Here is a 15,619-nt window from a genome sequence, read left to right as displayed (position 1 = left end):
TAATACAAGACCATCAAATTTAAGTTTGAAAAAAAAAAAACAAAAAAAACTTATGACATAATGCTTCGATTCAATTAAAGAGTCGTGCAATTATTCAAGAGAACATCATACATCAAACTAATGAGAAATCAAATCAAAATATGAAACCAATTTGGCTAATTTATGTATTATTAGATTTGGCAAAGTGTCGGATATGTGAAACTCGTGCACCATAAAAAAAATTACTAACCAAATCAAAATAGCATATTCTAATTCTCCTTTTAGCCTTGAGATGTATGAATTTATATTTCTACTTAAGAGAATCTACAACAACAACAACAATAATAATTATTGTTAAAAGCTTAAGAGAATCATTTTAACGGAAAAATAATTAAAAGATAAATATGTCCTCCACGTTTTAAACACGTGCTAAAAATTAAAAAGGAAAAGCAGTCAATTTGTTTCTCATGCGTAACTTCTTCTGCTTCCATATTTGCAGTTCCATGTCTCTAGTTTACAGATTATTTACCAAAAATAAAAATCAAGAAACTAAAATCAATTCTTTTACAATATCATTTTTTTAATGATTTTTTCTTTTTAAATTTTATGAAATATTTGCTTTCATTTCCACCAATTATTGTGTGAATATTCAAAATTTCAAATAAGTTGAGCTTCATGAAGCATATATTTACTATATTTACACCCTTTACGTTTATGCTGATTTTTAAAATGAGAGTATAAGATTTAAATTTTTTGCATTACATTCTGATATTATAAAATTATATCAATTTATGTATTTTTTAAGATATTTGATATGTTGATATTTTTAAATTGTAAATGTGGCAATCACCGAACGCGTTTTTACGATGACATGGAAGTCATAATTACTGTAACATCCCACATCGTCTATGGGAGTGGAACTTGTAAGCCTTATATGTATATTCCCATCTCTACCTAGCACGAGGCCTTTTGGGAGCTCACTGGCTTTGGATTCTATCGAAACTCTGAAGTTAAGCGAGTTTGGCCTGGAGCAATCCCAGGATGGGTGACCCACTGGGAAGTTATCGCGTGAGTTCCCAGAAACAAAACCATGAGGGCGTGGCTAGGGCCCAAAGCGGACAATATCGTGCTACAGTGAAGTTGAGCCCGGAATATGATGGGGGCCTGGGCCGGAATGTGACAACTACACTATCAGGATCGAAAATAGTTATCATAGAACTTTAACGTCTCTTAAACTGATGATTTTATATTTCGAAACGACAACCAAAAATATTAATTAATCATTGTTTCACTATACATAAAAGTGTTTTTTACACACCCCAAATGACGACGAACAAGCAAAAAGAAAACTATAAATGATACCATTTAAAATTTTAATGCACAATTTCAAAGAGGCTTATTTTTAGCAACTCTAAACTTGATTTCAATCTCACTTTGCTCCTTGAAACTCAAAAGTTGTCACTTTTCTCTTTGGAGCTCGATTTTGATCACACTTTATTTCCTGAAACTCAAGAGTCGTCGTTTTACTCCCTGGAACTCGATTTTGATACCTGAAATTCAAAACTCGCCACTTTACTCATTAAAACTCAAAATTCTCTTTATTAGCTTGTTTCAATTTTTTTGAATAAGTAATATGTCAATTTAAAATTTAAAATTAGTTATATGTCAATTTCCCTTGAAATTAGAAAATAGTAAAAAGGAACAAAAATAATAATCTTTTCTCTTCACTAGCCATCTCCATTAAGAACGTAAGAATGTAAGAAATGACAAAGTCAATGAAACTAATGATAAGGTGGCTAGAGATGGAGGGAGAAGGGATGAATGTTATACAATGTTATTAGATATGTTAGCTTATACTTGTACCACGCCAACCATAAGTTCGCTCTAATTATGCCACATTATTAAACAGAATACTTAGAAACAAGTAAAAGTGGAGTAAATATTGAGTTTCAGAAAGTAAAGTAACGACTTTTAAGTTTTAATGGCCAAAGTGGGATTGAAATCGGGTTTCAGGGAACAAAGTGATGATTTTTTAGTTTCAAGGGCAAAGTGGGATCAAAATTGAGTTTTAGGGAGAAAAGTAACAACTTTTGAGTTTTAAGGGGTAAAATGAGACCAAAAGCGAGTTTTAGGATGCAAAGTGGCGACTTTTAAGTTTTAGAGGGCAAAGTGAGATCAAAATCGAATTTCAGAAAGCAAAATGATGACTTTTGAGTTTTAAGATACAAAGTAAGATTGATATCGAGTTCCAGCGAATATGCCTAAAAATATGCCTTAAAAATGGAGTTTTTTTTTTTTTTTTTTAATTCACCCTTAACATTTTACAACAAAAAAATAAAAAATAAAAAATAAAAACCACTCGCAGAAGGTATGCCCTCGTTTGCTTCAGCTAACGGGGCGGTTCTGTGCCGTTACTTTTTTATTAAAAAGAAATAATAATTATCATGAAAACAAACAAATAAATGGGCTCCAAAATTTGACAGGCTGCTCCTTGTCCGCGTTTTGGATTCGGAAAATTACCAACCTCCATTTTTGTGCGTCCAAGAAATTTAGTAAATTAAAACCCACAATTTGAGAAAAAGAAAGAAAATAAAAAAGCGAGAAAATTATCCGAAATTAGCCAAAGCCGAAAGATATTTGCTTTTCCATTTCTGGCAAAAGAAAATAGCATTACTTTCACACTTTGGGTTCTATCTTTTCACTTTATTTCTTCAGCTTTGGCTTTCTCCTTGGGGGTTTTGAGCTCGGCGATTTCTTCCGGTTTTTGCCCATCTGATTCTTCCCTGCTTCCGAGAATTGAGTCGTCGGCGTTTCTTGGCTTCGCGTGGGAACTGCTTTTCTGCTTCAATTCAGGTGAGTGTGTGCGTGAATTGAATGAATTTTGGATTTTCAATTTCAATTTTACTTTCTGTTTGGTTGCCGAGAAAATTTGGGATAAGAAATGTTGGAGGTGGCATATGTTATCTTATATTATCAGCTCAGTTAACTTATTGGTTACTACTTGTTAGTCTAAGGTGAGACTTGAATTTCTCTGTTTTTGTCTGTAATTTTGATATTTGTGTAATTAACTTATGTATCAAGTGTTTGTAATTAAGTAGGATATTGCTGATTGACAATATGCGTAAATTAGGAATTTTGATCAATTTTGGTTCTCTTTCTTCTGTTTGTTTATGCTTTTGTGTGTAAAAATCTGGAAGGCGTTTGAAGGTTGATGAACGGATCATGAATTCCAGTTCAGAATGACTGTAACTATATCGAAGCGTCACCGTGAAGATGTGGTTGCGTGCAATTGTTTTTGCCTTTTTGATAGTCTTACAGTTTTGATGACTTTTTGAGGAATACTTTTAGGTACTTGAACGCGGTCTCTCACTGGACAAATCCCCTTATAGAGGGTTGTGAAGAGTTTTGTTGAATGCAATCAGTATACACATCATGGAGGATGCAGTGGCTGAGGAAGTGACCCCATTGGATCCAGCAGAGGTTGCACAACTCCAAAGGAAAGAGAATGACTACTCACTAAAATCTGAAAATGGCAACCCATTGGAATGCCAAGAGATGCGTATACCAGTTGAGGGTGATTATCCCTTAAGCTCACGACATGAGATTTTAGAGAAAGTAGATATGGCCGGCTATATTAACAAATTAGAACACCCATATAGCGGCCTAGGCTTTAGGAATGATGTTGGTTTCATGGAGGAAGAGCTAACTGTGAGGAATTACAGTAGTTCAAACCTAGCCATGCTTGATACATCAAACAATCAAGGAAGAATGCAATCTAGGCAGAACCCGCAACAACATTTATTTCAGCTAGCAAGTGGATCAGGAAGTGGGAGTTCACAAGTCAAAACTGCAGTCAAGGATACCGGGAAGGCAATTTCCGGTGGCTTGGAGAATGAGGGGGCCACATCTTTCCCTGGTTTTTGGAATAAAAGGGAATTAAGTGACAATCACTATGACGTTGTGGAAGAATTGACAAACATTGAAAATACGGGGGCTTCAGCCAACACTTATGCAGGTATTCGGACTAAAATCCTATCTAGACCAGGATTTTCTGAGTTTTTTGTTAAAAATACACTGAAGGGTAAGGGTGTCATATTGAAGGGTCCCAATCATGAGAATTGTCACATTGAATCTAGAAACCTGAATAGTTTGAAGGTGGCCGGTGATTCTTTGGTAGCTTCTAATCCAACAATGAGTATGAATGCAAATGTCGTTATGCCTTCTTCCAATGGTGTGAATGTCGGGCTTAGGGGTGGTGGCTCTAATCATGATGAAAACAGTTTGAGAGAATGGCTGAATATTGGACGTCCTAAGGCGAATAAAGTTGAATGCTTGTATATATTTAGACAAATAGTGGATCTGGTGGATAGTTTTCATTCTGAAGGAGTTTCTTTGCCTGGATTGCGACCTTCTTTCTTCAAGTTGTTACCTTCAAATCAGGTTAAGTATGTTGGCTTACCAGTCCGGAACGAGATGCTTGAGAGTATGAGGGATAGAGATACATCCCTTTCAGAAAATAATTCAATCAGGAAAAAGCAAAAGATAAGTCAGAACACTAGATTGCACTGGCCCCAGTTCTCTAGCACTGCCTACTTCATGCATGATAATGTGAATACCAGCCACATCAACATCACTCGTTTGCAGAACAGAAGTGATGCATTTGATGAACATAATCCAAGAACAAGGCATGAGATACGTACCATATCCACCAATCCTCATATGGATTATGCAGCTCAGCAGTTTACTCCAGTAAGCGAGCTATTGGAAGAGAAGTGGTATGTTAGTCCTGAGGAACTCAGTGAAGGAAGTTGCACAATTTTTTCAAATATCTACAGTCTGGGTGTTCTTCTTTTTGAGGTGAAAATTAGTGTTTCTGCATTTGACACGTTATATTTCTCTTCTAAATTGATGAAAAATCTAATGGATTAATTTGGGTCTTTGCTTTCAGTTACTTGCTCATTTTGACTCAAATAGAGCCCTTGCTGCCGCAATGTCCAATCTGCAGCACAGAATTCTTCCCCCAAATTTCCTGTCAGAAAATGGTAAGGAGGTTGGATTTATTATGTGGCTTCTTCATCCTGAACCATCTTCACGCCCAACGACAAGGTAATCCCAAACCCTTGTCATGTTAATTCATAACATTTTAGTTGACCTAAGCTACAGAGTTTTTGAATTTATGAGTGTGAAGGTGTGCTATTCCTTGTAAATAGTTTTGAAGGTAATATTGGAAAGGAGTAATATTTAGTATATTTGTTTCATAAAAGATATCTTGTAGAAATTAGTTGCTTGAGCCATAAGTCATAGTGTCAAGGGTTGTCCAAATAGGTGTTATATGTATGTATTAATGTATGGAAAAACAGTGTTATTGAAATGCAACTGGAGAAAATTGAAGACCATTAATAGTATGTGAAACCTGAATTAAAAAATCTTAAGCCCATACCCTATTCTAGGGCTCCACTATTATAGTTAGTTGATTAATATTACTTTGAATCACAATTGAAATTAACCTGGGTTCATGTGGAGGATCTTTTCAGGAATTTTCTCAATTGTCAATAGAAACTTGTGGATCTTGGGAAGTGCTTTTTCTTCTTTTAGAAAAATAATAATCGTACTGAGGGGTTGAAGCTTTGTATGTGAACCTCATTATCCTTCAGTTTTTCTTTTTCATCAATGATCTTCCAGGTGTGTTTTGGATGTACAAATGACTAGAGTTTGATGTTATAATTCTCTGTCAATACCCTACTGAAGTGCACTGAGGCTCCTTTAGTGAATACTTTAGTATAATCTAACTTGATGAAAATTTTGTTAGGTCTGTAATCGCTTTGGTCACTCCCAACATATATATATATATATATATATATATGTATGTATATGTATGTATGTATATATGTATGTATGTGCTCTAGTGCACTATCCTGACTTCTGATTTTATGATCATTGTTTTTTTTTTTTTGGGCGACGTGATCATTGGTTTTTTTTGGGCGATTGATCATTGGTTATGACAGGCAAATTCTACAATCTGAAGTAGTTAACAGGTTACAGGAGGTTTCTGTAAAAAAATTGTCATCTTCTGTGGAACAAGAGGATGCAGAATTGGATTTATTATTGCATTTCCTTACTTCTTTGAAAGAACAGAAGCAGAACCATGCTGCAAATTTGATGGAAACCATTGGGTTCATAGAAGCAGATGTTGAAGAAGTGGAGAGGAGGCACTCTCTAAGAAAACCCTTGATTGATTGTGGCTTGTACGATGAATCCCTCAGTGGAAGGAAATATATGTTCGTGAACAAAGAAGATTCAAGGTCAGAGGTGCTTTCTCCATTATTTCCTGTTCCTAGTTCAAATGAGTCGAGGTTGATGAAAAACATAGATCAGTTTGAGAGTGCTTATTTCTCGATGAGATCAAGAATTCAGATTCCTGAGACTGATTCTAGAATACGCAGAGATAAAGATTTATTAAGAACTCGCAATAATTGGTATGTGGGAACAAAGGATGAAGACAAGGAGACATGCACTGATCGACTGGGAGCCATCTTTGATGGTTTGTGTAAATATTCGCGGTATAGTAAGTTTGAAGTACGTGGCATACTAAGAAATGGAGATTTCAGCAGTTCCTCTAAAGTTATATCTTCTATGAGTTTTGATCGGGATGAAGACTATTTTGCTACTGCTGGGGTTTCAATGAAAATTAAAATTTTTGAGTTTAATGCTTTCTTCAACGATTCTGTTGATATTCATTATCCGGTGATTGAGATGTCAAACAAATCAAGGATCACATGTGTTTGCTGGAACAACTACATCAAAAACTATCTGGCTTCATCTGATTATGATGGTGTAATCAAGGTGTGTATATCCTGTGCTATATTCACGGTTTATGTTACTAAAAAAACTTAGTGATGTTTGAATGTTGACCTGACAGCGTCTGCATGTTCATCCTTATGATATATGTTTCACAGTAGTCTAATAGAGATATATGACTGTTGAGACTTTGTCTATCCATGTCTTTTCTCATGGATTTGTTTGTGGCTCATTTTCCCAAATATATTATAAAAAAAGTGACTATTGCTCGCCCTTATTTTTAATGAATTCTTGCATTGCATTTAACATAATATACTTACATGGATATCCAGTTATGGGATGCCAGCACTGGTCAAGAGTTTGCTCAATACACTGAGCATGCAACGAGGGCTTGGTCTGTAGACTTTTCTCAAGTATATCCAACAACATTAGCCAGTGGAAGTGATGATGGTTCTGTGAAATTGTGGAGCATCAACGAGGCATGCTCTCTCTCTCTCTCTCTCTCTCTCTCTCTCACACACACACACACACACACACACACAAGATTTGCTCATTTTAAGACTCAAACTTACTATTGTGCGTGTGTTTTTGTATCTTTTCTATTTTGTATAAATCACAGGATTTGTTCAAATTAAGACTCAAACTTACTATTCAAGACTCTTTCTTTGATTTCTTATGATTCTTATATAAATTAAATTATGTTTGCTACTGATCTATGTAATTGAGCATATTTGAGAAACCCTTAAGAGCGGTAAGGGTCTCCATGGCCAGATAATATGGACATGTTTATACATTTATGTCAATTCAGGATTTCACATTTTGTTTTAGGTCTAAAATTTATGTTATGTAGGCCTTGCTTAATTTTTGTTGGGACTTTTTTAGCTAGGATTTGTTTTTATTATTATCAGGGGTTTCGTCATTAGCTTTATTTGTTACTGGGTTTGATTACCAATAACAATAAGGCTTATTATATGATAGGCAGTCCAAACCCAGCCAAGACGGAAACTGTAGTCAGGAGAAAACAACTCCTAATAGTTAATAAATCCCATTTACAATCAAGCCCCGACAAAATATAAAAATTCCAAAGTTGAAGTAGAATATGATATCCTTAATTGACATAAATAATCCCTAATAACATCTTTCCATATGATCTGCACCAGTGCCTCAACATAAGTGCTGGTGGGGCTTTTGATGCTCAAAATATAGCACTATCCCTGTAAAGAATGATGCCTGACATATCTGTGTTTCACTTAGGAATGTCTTCATTTTAGTACTGATTATTGCTTAAGATTATCTGTGATGCTTCTGAAATCCCTTTTTTTATTGGGGGGAATTTTCTTTTCAGAAAAACTGTTTAGATACCATCAAGCACGCTGCAAATGTATGCTGTGTGCAGTTCTCTGCTCACTCCTCTCATTTGCTGGCCTTTGGGAGTGCGGACTACCGCACCTACTGCTATGATCTTCGTAATACTAAAATTCCATGGTGTGTACTGGATGGGCATAAGAAAGCTGTAAGCTATGTGAAATTTTTGGACTCGGAGACCCTTGTTTCTGCATCCACTGACAGTACATTAAAGCTATGGGATCTTAACAGAACCAGTGTGAGTGATCCATCCACCGATGCTTGCAGCCTAACCCTTGGTGGGCATACTAATGAGAAGGTTGGCTACCCCACTAATTTTTTTATTGGCTCTTTATGCTAGAATCTCTTTTATATTCGTGTGATTTTGAGATCTGGATAATACTTGCTCTAACTACCTTATAACTGTCTGACCAAGTTTCTTTTTCTTGTTCTCTGTTGGTTCACACTTCGGATGCTTACTCCCCCAGAACTTTGTCGGGTTATCCGTTTCAGATGGTTACATAGCATGTGGTTCAGAAACGAATGAGGTACATGATTAATTCCCATGCACATGAGCACTTGTATTTAATAAAATGAACAACTAATGGGCTTCTAATTGAGTTATGGGGAAAATTTTAACCAAAAAGAAAAGTAAAAGGAATTGAAGGCGAGGTAGTGTGCTTGTGTGAGATGTACGGTTTAATCATAGTACAATCAACTACTTTAACTACGGTTTAATCATAGTACAATCAACTACTTTAACTTTCTGTGTTGATATCCTTCAGGTTTATGCTTACTATAGATCACTGCCTATGCCGATCACTTCACACAAGTTTGGCTCCATTGATCCTATTTCTGGAAAGGAGACTAATGATTATAGTGCACAATGGGTTTCGAGTGTCTGCTGGAGAGGGAAATCAGGCATGGTTGTCGCTGCCAATTCAGACGGGTGTATAAAAGTGTTGCAGATTGTTTAAGAAAAAGGTAACCCCTTTGACATCAATCAGGAAGTCACTATCCTTTTGAAACCTTGTTGATGTTTTGTTATTCCCTGAGTTTTCTTCTGGAGGCCGTTTATAAAGTTGAAACTGTAAGTTCATACAGAGAAGCCCTAGGAAGTAAGTTGGAATGGAGTCAGAGACTATGAAATCTTAGTGCATCTCGGGTTCTAGCCACATCCTTGTTTGATAGGGGCCAAACCGACTAAATGATTGATGGTGTACGTTTTAGCTGCAATATATAGTATCTGAAGGACATCAGCTGGTTGTGAAAACACTTGGAATCTTCAAATCCGAAGATTGACATACCAGCACGAGAGCTGACAAACTTCAAACAGTGCCGTATTGCGATAAATAAAGGAGACTTGAGAATCGGTTTGTGATACTCGGCTTCAAAAATTTTTAACTGTGACCGAATGTGAAATCAGGGAAGCAGGTTGTAGATGAATATACTCTTGGAGCAGGTTTGTCAATCATTTTCACACCAGCTATCACATAATGTGGCAAGCCGGTTAGATCGGAATGTATGTGCAGTACAACGCTCTTCTTCGTATGGAGCCATATGATCAAGCTGTTTGTTGAGAAAAACGTCCGGAAAGCATTTGCAACACTTGCAACGAAGACGATCTCAGTTGAGTTGTTTTCAGTATATAGTGTAGAAATTATGGGTCATCTGTTGTAAATTCTCGGCAACTAGATTTATAGGACAACCCTGTTTTTGGCAGACCACAGAATTGACTTTGTATCTCATATGCGATTGCGCAATTATATCTTTTATTTTTTGGGTGGGGCTTTGTCAACTTAATTTTATCTTGCAGCTATGACATGCTGAATTCTAACTTGAATTAGAAACCACTTTCTTCGTATCGTGATTTCCAAAATTTACCTAATTTGCTTCTTTTTTCTTTCTTTTTTTTTTTTTTTTTTTTTTGAAAAAAATGATATTATCTATATTAAGAGAGAGGAGGTAGGTTTAGCCTTACAATGAGCTAGCAATAATGCCGTTCAAATTCGAATTTAACGAAAATCGAACAAACGATATTATCTACGTTAAAGACGAGGCATAATCTAATTCAAATTCGAATTTGGTGAGAATTGAACGTAAGAACTCTCACTTATAAGTGAAGAGGAATAACACTAGACCGGGTGCATGAAAGACGATACGTGGAATTATGTTCATATACCTATAACGGTAAGAAATTTAAATTTTACAGATAAAGAGAGACAAGAAGTCACTGTTTCTAAAAAGGAACTAGAATTTTTGTTAAATGGAGGGGAACAAAAACTGATGTGTACTTGATTGAAATATATCGTGTTATTTTTTTTTTTTTTACAGTTAGCTAAACTCTATTCGACGCCAGCAAGTTTCTGGTGTCAAATATGTGATGTGAACCAAAAGACGCCTAATGTATCTCCGAATCCGAGACGTGTCCGCCCGTTCTGTGCCTGCTTCCGCTCGTACTACTCTTTGTGCTCATAGGACTCGGCAGTGGAGGGCTTTGGTTTGTCTTCATACCGCGTAGACATGGTTTTGTTGGAACCGAAAGCTTTGCTGGTGGAAGTTTTGGTGAAGCGAGTTTTGGTGGCGGAAGTTTTGGGGATGGAAATCTTGGCGACGGAAGCCTTGGCGTTGAGAGTCTTGGTGTTGAAAGCCTTGGTGTTGTTGGTGTTTTTGATGTCCGTGTGTAACCTGAATGAACAACATTTTTCCAGTCAAAGATTGCTAATGGTGAAAGTGCAGAAGCCCTAGGGCTTAAAGTAATCTGCTGATCAGTATTTCTTACGAGTACAGAAATGAATTGAGGTGGAATTATTGGCTGACCTGAGGCTTTTCTAGCCATCGCCTCTTGACGTTTCTTCGCAGTGAGAGTTCTCTTCATTGGAGCCTCGGAACAAACTGACCTTAGATCATAAGCGGACCTCACATCAAAACAAACGGACCTCGTTTCGCTTAGTGGTACGAATGGATCTTCTGCAATGGACACAGTGTCAACGTTGCCATTCGGAGATTCTTGCTTGAAATTTGCGGATGTTGTATCACTTATGGAATCCAGACTCCTGATTCTCATGATGCCAGGGCTAGTCTTCTCCTTCTCCCCAAGCCGGTAAGAGAACATTTGGAATGGAAGTTGCGATATCGAGGATAAATCAGCGTACAAGGCAGCTGAACTATTCTTCAGGAACCATGACTCTATCTCGCAGTAATCCATAGGAGGGGATTGCAGTATAGGCTGATCGTCGTCGGGGTTCAGAGTAAGGAACTTCTTTATGTAGCGCAAAACGCGACAGATGGACGAGAAGCTCAGGCGCTGAGATGGGTCACTGTGCCAGCATCTCTTGGTTAAATTGACAAGGTATTTTGGTGAAGGGTATGGGAAGAGAGGCCTCCCTCCTGCTCTTATAGTGTTACTCATCTTGTCCCCTTGAAGATGTGAATCTTCGAAAGGAACTTTCCCAGTCAAGAGCTCAAAGCAAAGCATCGCGAAGCTGTATACGTCTGCTTTCTCCGTGTATTTGGAACGACCTTTGTTTCCTGGTTGCTCTTGCTCAGCTAGGACTTCCGGGGCACACCAAATCAAGGGGTTGATTTCGTTCTGCTGCTGTGATTTTCGATAAGTAGGTTTGTGCACGCATGATAAACCAAAACCTGAGACTTTTACATGAAAATAGCCTTCTGTGCAGCTCCTTGCCTTAAGAAAGACATTCAAAGGGTTCAACTCCCCATGGTAGATCTTCCTAGAGTGGAGATATTCCATGCCTCTTGCAATCTGAAGCATGATATCAACCACTACCGGGAGTGAAAACAAAACCTGCCTTCTTGCACCGCAGTTTTCCTTCATGTAGCAGCGCAGATCCTTGTTCATCAACTCCATAACAAGAAAGCATTCCTTCTTCTCCTCGTCATAAAACCCAGAAAGGTACTGCAGCACATTGGGGTGGGAAAGTGTGAGTAGAGTTGAAATCTCTGAATTCAAAGGTTCAATATCCCCGAAGAAGTGTCTCATGGCAAAGTTCTGGCCCAACCACTGGATCTCCTTGTACTGCGTTCCCCCTCCTAACCGCCGCCTGACATGGTAATCCGCTGATCCCAGTAAGATTGAGCTCGGAAAGAGCTTCCCATTTAAGGTTTCCGACCCACTCAGTTTCTTGAGCAGTAAGTCTCCAAGCTGCTGCTCATTCCTCGTCGAACCAAAGGATCCTGCAATCTTTTTCACCTTAAGAGCTTCAACAAGCCGCCATCTATCTTCCCTCCAAGCACTCTCCAACCTGTTGCAGATCGACTTCGGGACCAAATACTGCTTCCCAAATCTCCATTGGAAAAGTTTGGGGTCATTCCACTCCCTGTCATACTTCCTTGTGAGCAGAACCCTCTTCTTGTGCATCTCCTCCTGATCGAGCCCCGCAATCTCTCCAGCATTCTCAATTGCCTCAATCACGGCTGCATAGTAGCAGAACAAGTTGTGGATGTGAAATTCGACGCAGTCCTTGTTCTGATGTAGGAGGATTGTTTTGCCCCACCAGTTTTTCACATCCATGCAATGCCGAATATAAAGCTCCCCTTCCTTGAAAACCCTGTGCAGCTCCCTCAGAGGCTGCTCGAGCGCTTTCCATTTCGTCTTCTTCTCTTCGAGTTTTAGGTTCAACTGGATCTCCTCTCCGATCGTGTCAAACGCCAACGTGAACGCATCATGCAACAAACAGCACTGGCACTGATTGATCAGAATCTCATCTCTCAACATCATCAGAGCCTTCATACTTCCCAAAACCTCTCCAATATGCCGGAATTGTTCCATTCCGGCTCTCACAGCGAAAAACTTCCCGATACAGACAGCAATCCGGACAGAAATCAAGCAACCAAACTCCGATCAAATTCTCAAGATCCTCTGCCAATACAACAAAAAACAAACACACGAAACGAAAACAAGGGTTTTAATTACATTTGATCATCAAGATTACAACTTTACAACCATGCATCAAAGGATTCAAAACCCAAAATTGTTTCATCTCATTTGAGATTAATTAAGAAAATTGAAATTAATTAAAGGGTTTTCATCAAATTAATCAATAACTACGTACCCTGAGCCAAAATTCAAACTTTAATTTCTCTTTTATTGGATGCAGAAATATCCAAATGAGCCAATCCACGTCGACTTCTGACCCTAACCCAAAAATCTGATCAACCCGACATCAATTGGAATCAAATCAAAAGATTAAGGAAACTGAAAAGAATAAGGAAAGAGAAGAAACCAGATAACAATAAGGAGAAAAATTACAGACCGTTTCAGTTGCTGTTTCTGGTATCTGGTGTCTGGTCGGAATTTCCACCCGAGTCACGGTCAAGCATTTATCTGAACCCCCTCCTGATAAGGCGGTATGGTGGTCACTGGACAGAAACCGAATCTGAACCAGAAAAATGATGAAACAACGTTTGACGAACAGATACAAAAACAAGTAACGGATTTTCCGAGGCAGCCGTTTGTCACCTTCCGTAACGATGTTTTTTTATTAATTTAAAAAAAAACCGAAACACCTGACGACACAAGAGGAAGAAGAACGGAACGAACAAAAAAAAATGGAAAAAGAAAAAGCTGCAATCTGTTTTTTAATTTTATTTTTTCTCTCGAACGAAAAAAAAAATTAACAAAAATTAAAAAACAGACTGCAGCTTTTGGGGGAAAATTAAAAGGAAAATGGAAAGTGTTGAGGGGCAGAGCGGAGGCGTTTGGGTCCGTTTTCTCTGGGACTGTATTTATATTGTCTCCCGCGTTTTTCGCGTTCCTTGAGGAGAAGGATGACAACGTCTTTATTACGCTGTTGCCTTCTCGGTCTGCGACTCTGTACTCGCTTGTTTTAGCGGGAGAATGGTCCGACGTCGTTCTGAGGTGGGCGTAGGACTGACTGCCCAGTCAAAAGACTCAAGGGTCTTATTTAGGGTTTCAAGTTGTGACGAGGTGTTTTCTGTATGAGTAAACTAAATTTGGTATTCCTCTTCAACTCGTGATGAGATACATGAGCAATAAATTTACACAAAAGGACTCGAGAAAAGATATATTTGAGTGTTAAAAATTAAACATTCGTTCTAAGTTAACTCAAACGACGAGAGATTGAAAAATAGTAATTTTGAACTTTATTGATTTCAAAGTTTTAATATAACTAGAAATGAATTCGCAAAGAGCTTGCACCCAAAGTTCCTGCTTCGATTCCCTATTCCTAATATCCATGTTTGAATATTCCATCTGTAATTTAATGTAAAAAATCGTTGATATATCAAATATACATATCTTAATATCTTGGTTAAATTTCCATCCATCTTTTTTTTCACATCACGACGTTACCATTGTTCCGTATGTTCCAAGGCTTTCAATTCAAACGAATTAAATTATGTCAATTTTCTTTCAAGCCGAATGTTTTATGTGAAATTAGTTTGGATGTGGCAGGTGACAGCATCCAAGGGTCATGGGATGCGCGGCACGTTATAAACTTGGATTATATTAATTGCTTGATTTTGACGGTAATATTATATTATACATGGAATATGCGATTTGACAATTTTTTTTTTTGTTGGAAAAAGATAATATAATTAGAATTTTTAATAAGAATTTTTAACCAAACTAATCTTCAAAATCGACATAACTTCTAATTTTGGTTTTTAAGAATATTAAAATCGATTTTGTTCATCATCAATTATTTTGATTCTTCTACGACAATCTGTATTAAATAAGGATAAAATGATAAAAATACTTTTAATTTTTATCAAATCATTTTAGTCATTTGTTTATTAAATTAAAGATATTTTTTTTATCATTGTGACCTTTATTTAACAAATTTTTTTAAGAAATAATTAATAGTAGACAAACTTAGGAACCCTTTCTATTGGTTATTCATAAACGACAAACACTAAACCAAGAAGTATCCCTTAATGGCATAGTCTAGGTGGTCTAAGTCAATGGGGATATGCCACGTAGACCACTAATGGTTGTTAATGAATAAGTCAATGGAAGCACACGTTGAACAATTCAAAACTGCTGCAGAGGAGAGACGGCAATTACTTAGTATATTTAATTATCACCGGAAATGCATTAATTAAGATTTAAGATGTGCTTAATTGCTTTTTTCAGTTGTTTTCCAACATAACATGTAGTAGGACAAGTTGCGTGCAACGGCGTTTATTTTCTGCTGATAAACATAACACCATATTGAAAAGAATACAAGAATTCCCCGTCGAAAAATTGATAAACGAAATTCGTAAATAAGACTATATATTGTGAGACTTCTAATAGAAATGAGACCTAATTTTATGGTAAAATACCCCACACCTAAAGCCACACGCTTGACGTGCAGTGCAAGTCGAAAACAATACGGTGGTTAGTAATTTAGTAGTAGACCGACGTCATAAAAAAGTGATGGAATGGCGAACAAATAAATCGCATAGCAAATTACACACAAGCAATACCAAGTTGGCATGCAGCTGAAAATACACAAATAATCAAATAATTATG

The 15,619-nt window shown here is 37.2% G+C and overlaps 2 protein-coding genes across 3 annotated transcripts; one reads left to right on the top strand and one right to left on the bottom strand.

Moving 5' to 3' along the window:
• The first annotated feature begins 2,500 nt into the window (after positions 1-2,500).
• On the top strand, positions 2,501-9,901 carry LOC137710622 (protein SPA1-RELATED 2). 2 transcript variants are annotated; one of them, XM_068449695.1, is made up of 9 exons: positions 2,501-2,832; positions 3,328-4,836; positions 4,928-5,085; positions 5,985-6,822; positions 7,110-7,256; positions 8,123-8,440; positions 8,610-8,669; positions 8,907-9,105; positions 9,226-9,901. In XM_068449695.1, exons 2-8 carry the CDS (start codon positions 3,412-3,414, stop codon positions 9,096-9,098), a joined length of 3,138 nt encoding a protein of 1,045 aa, XP_068305796.1. In that variant the 5' UTR covers positions 2,501-2,832; positions 3,328-3,411; the 3' UTR covers positions 9,099-9,105; positions 9,226-9,901. The 2 variants fall into 2 exon arrangements, with proteins under 2 accessions (XP_068305796.1, XP_068305795.1); XM_068449694.1 differs by having other exon boundaries at positions 8,907-9,901.
• Positions 9,902-10,398: 497 nt separating this feature from the next.
• LOC137711592 (uncharacterized) lies at positions 10,399-13,823 on the bottom strand. Its single transcript, XM_068450847.1, has 4 exons — positions 13,398-13,823; positions 13,197-13,292; positions 10,942-13,003; positions 10,399-10,809 (listed from the first exon to the last, which is right to left on the bottom strand). Exons 3-4 carry the CDS (start codon positions 12,911-12,913, stop codon positions 10,523-10,525), a joined length of 2,259 nt encoding a protein of 752 aa, XP_068306948.1. The 5' UTR covers positions 12,914-13,003; positions 13,197-13,292; positions 13,398-13,823; the 3' UTR covers positions 10,399-10,522.
• Positions 13,824-15,619: the final 1,796 nt, after the last annotated feature.

This window comes from Pyrus communis, chromosome 12, assembly GCF_963583255.1.
Source record: "Pyrus communis chromosome 12, drPyrComm1.1, whole genome shotgun sequence".
Lineage (NCBI taxonomy): Eukaryota > Viridiplantae > Streptophyta > Magnoliopsida > Rosales > Rosaceae > Pyrus > Pyrus communis.
The sequence above is the reverse complement of the archived record's forward strand: the minus strand, read 5'-3'. Positions and strand labels throughout refer to the sequence as shown.

Excerpts from the sequence above, each read along its gene's own strand:
- LOC137710622 (XM_068449695.1), top strand. The coding sequence starts at position 3,412 with ATGGAGGATGCAGTGGCTGAGGAAGTGACCCCATTGGATCCAGCAGAG. Across the intron at positions 5,086-5,984 it reads TCTTCACGCCCAACGACAAG|GCAAATTCTACAATCTGAAG; the intron begins GTAATCCCAAAC and ends TGGTTATGACAG. Across the intron at positions 8,670-8,906 it reads GTGGTTCAGAAACGAATGAG|GTTTATGCTTACTATAGATC; the intron begins GTACATGATTAA and ends GATATCCTTCAG.
- LOC137711592 (XM_068450847.1), bottom strand. The coding sequence starts at position 12,913 with ATGGAACAATTCCGGCATATTGGAGAGGTTTTGGGAAGTATGAAGGCT. Across the intron at positions 10,810-10,941 it reads GATGGCTAGAAAAGCCTCAG|GTTACACACGGACATCAAAA; the intron begins GTCAGCCAATAA and ends TTGTTCATTCAG.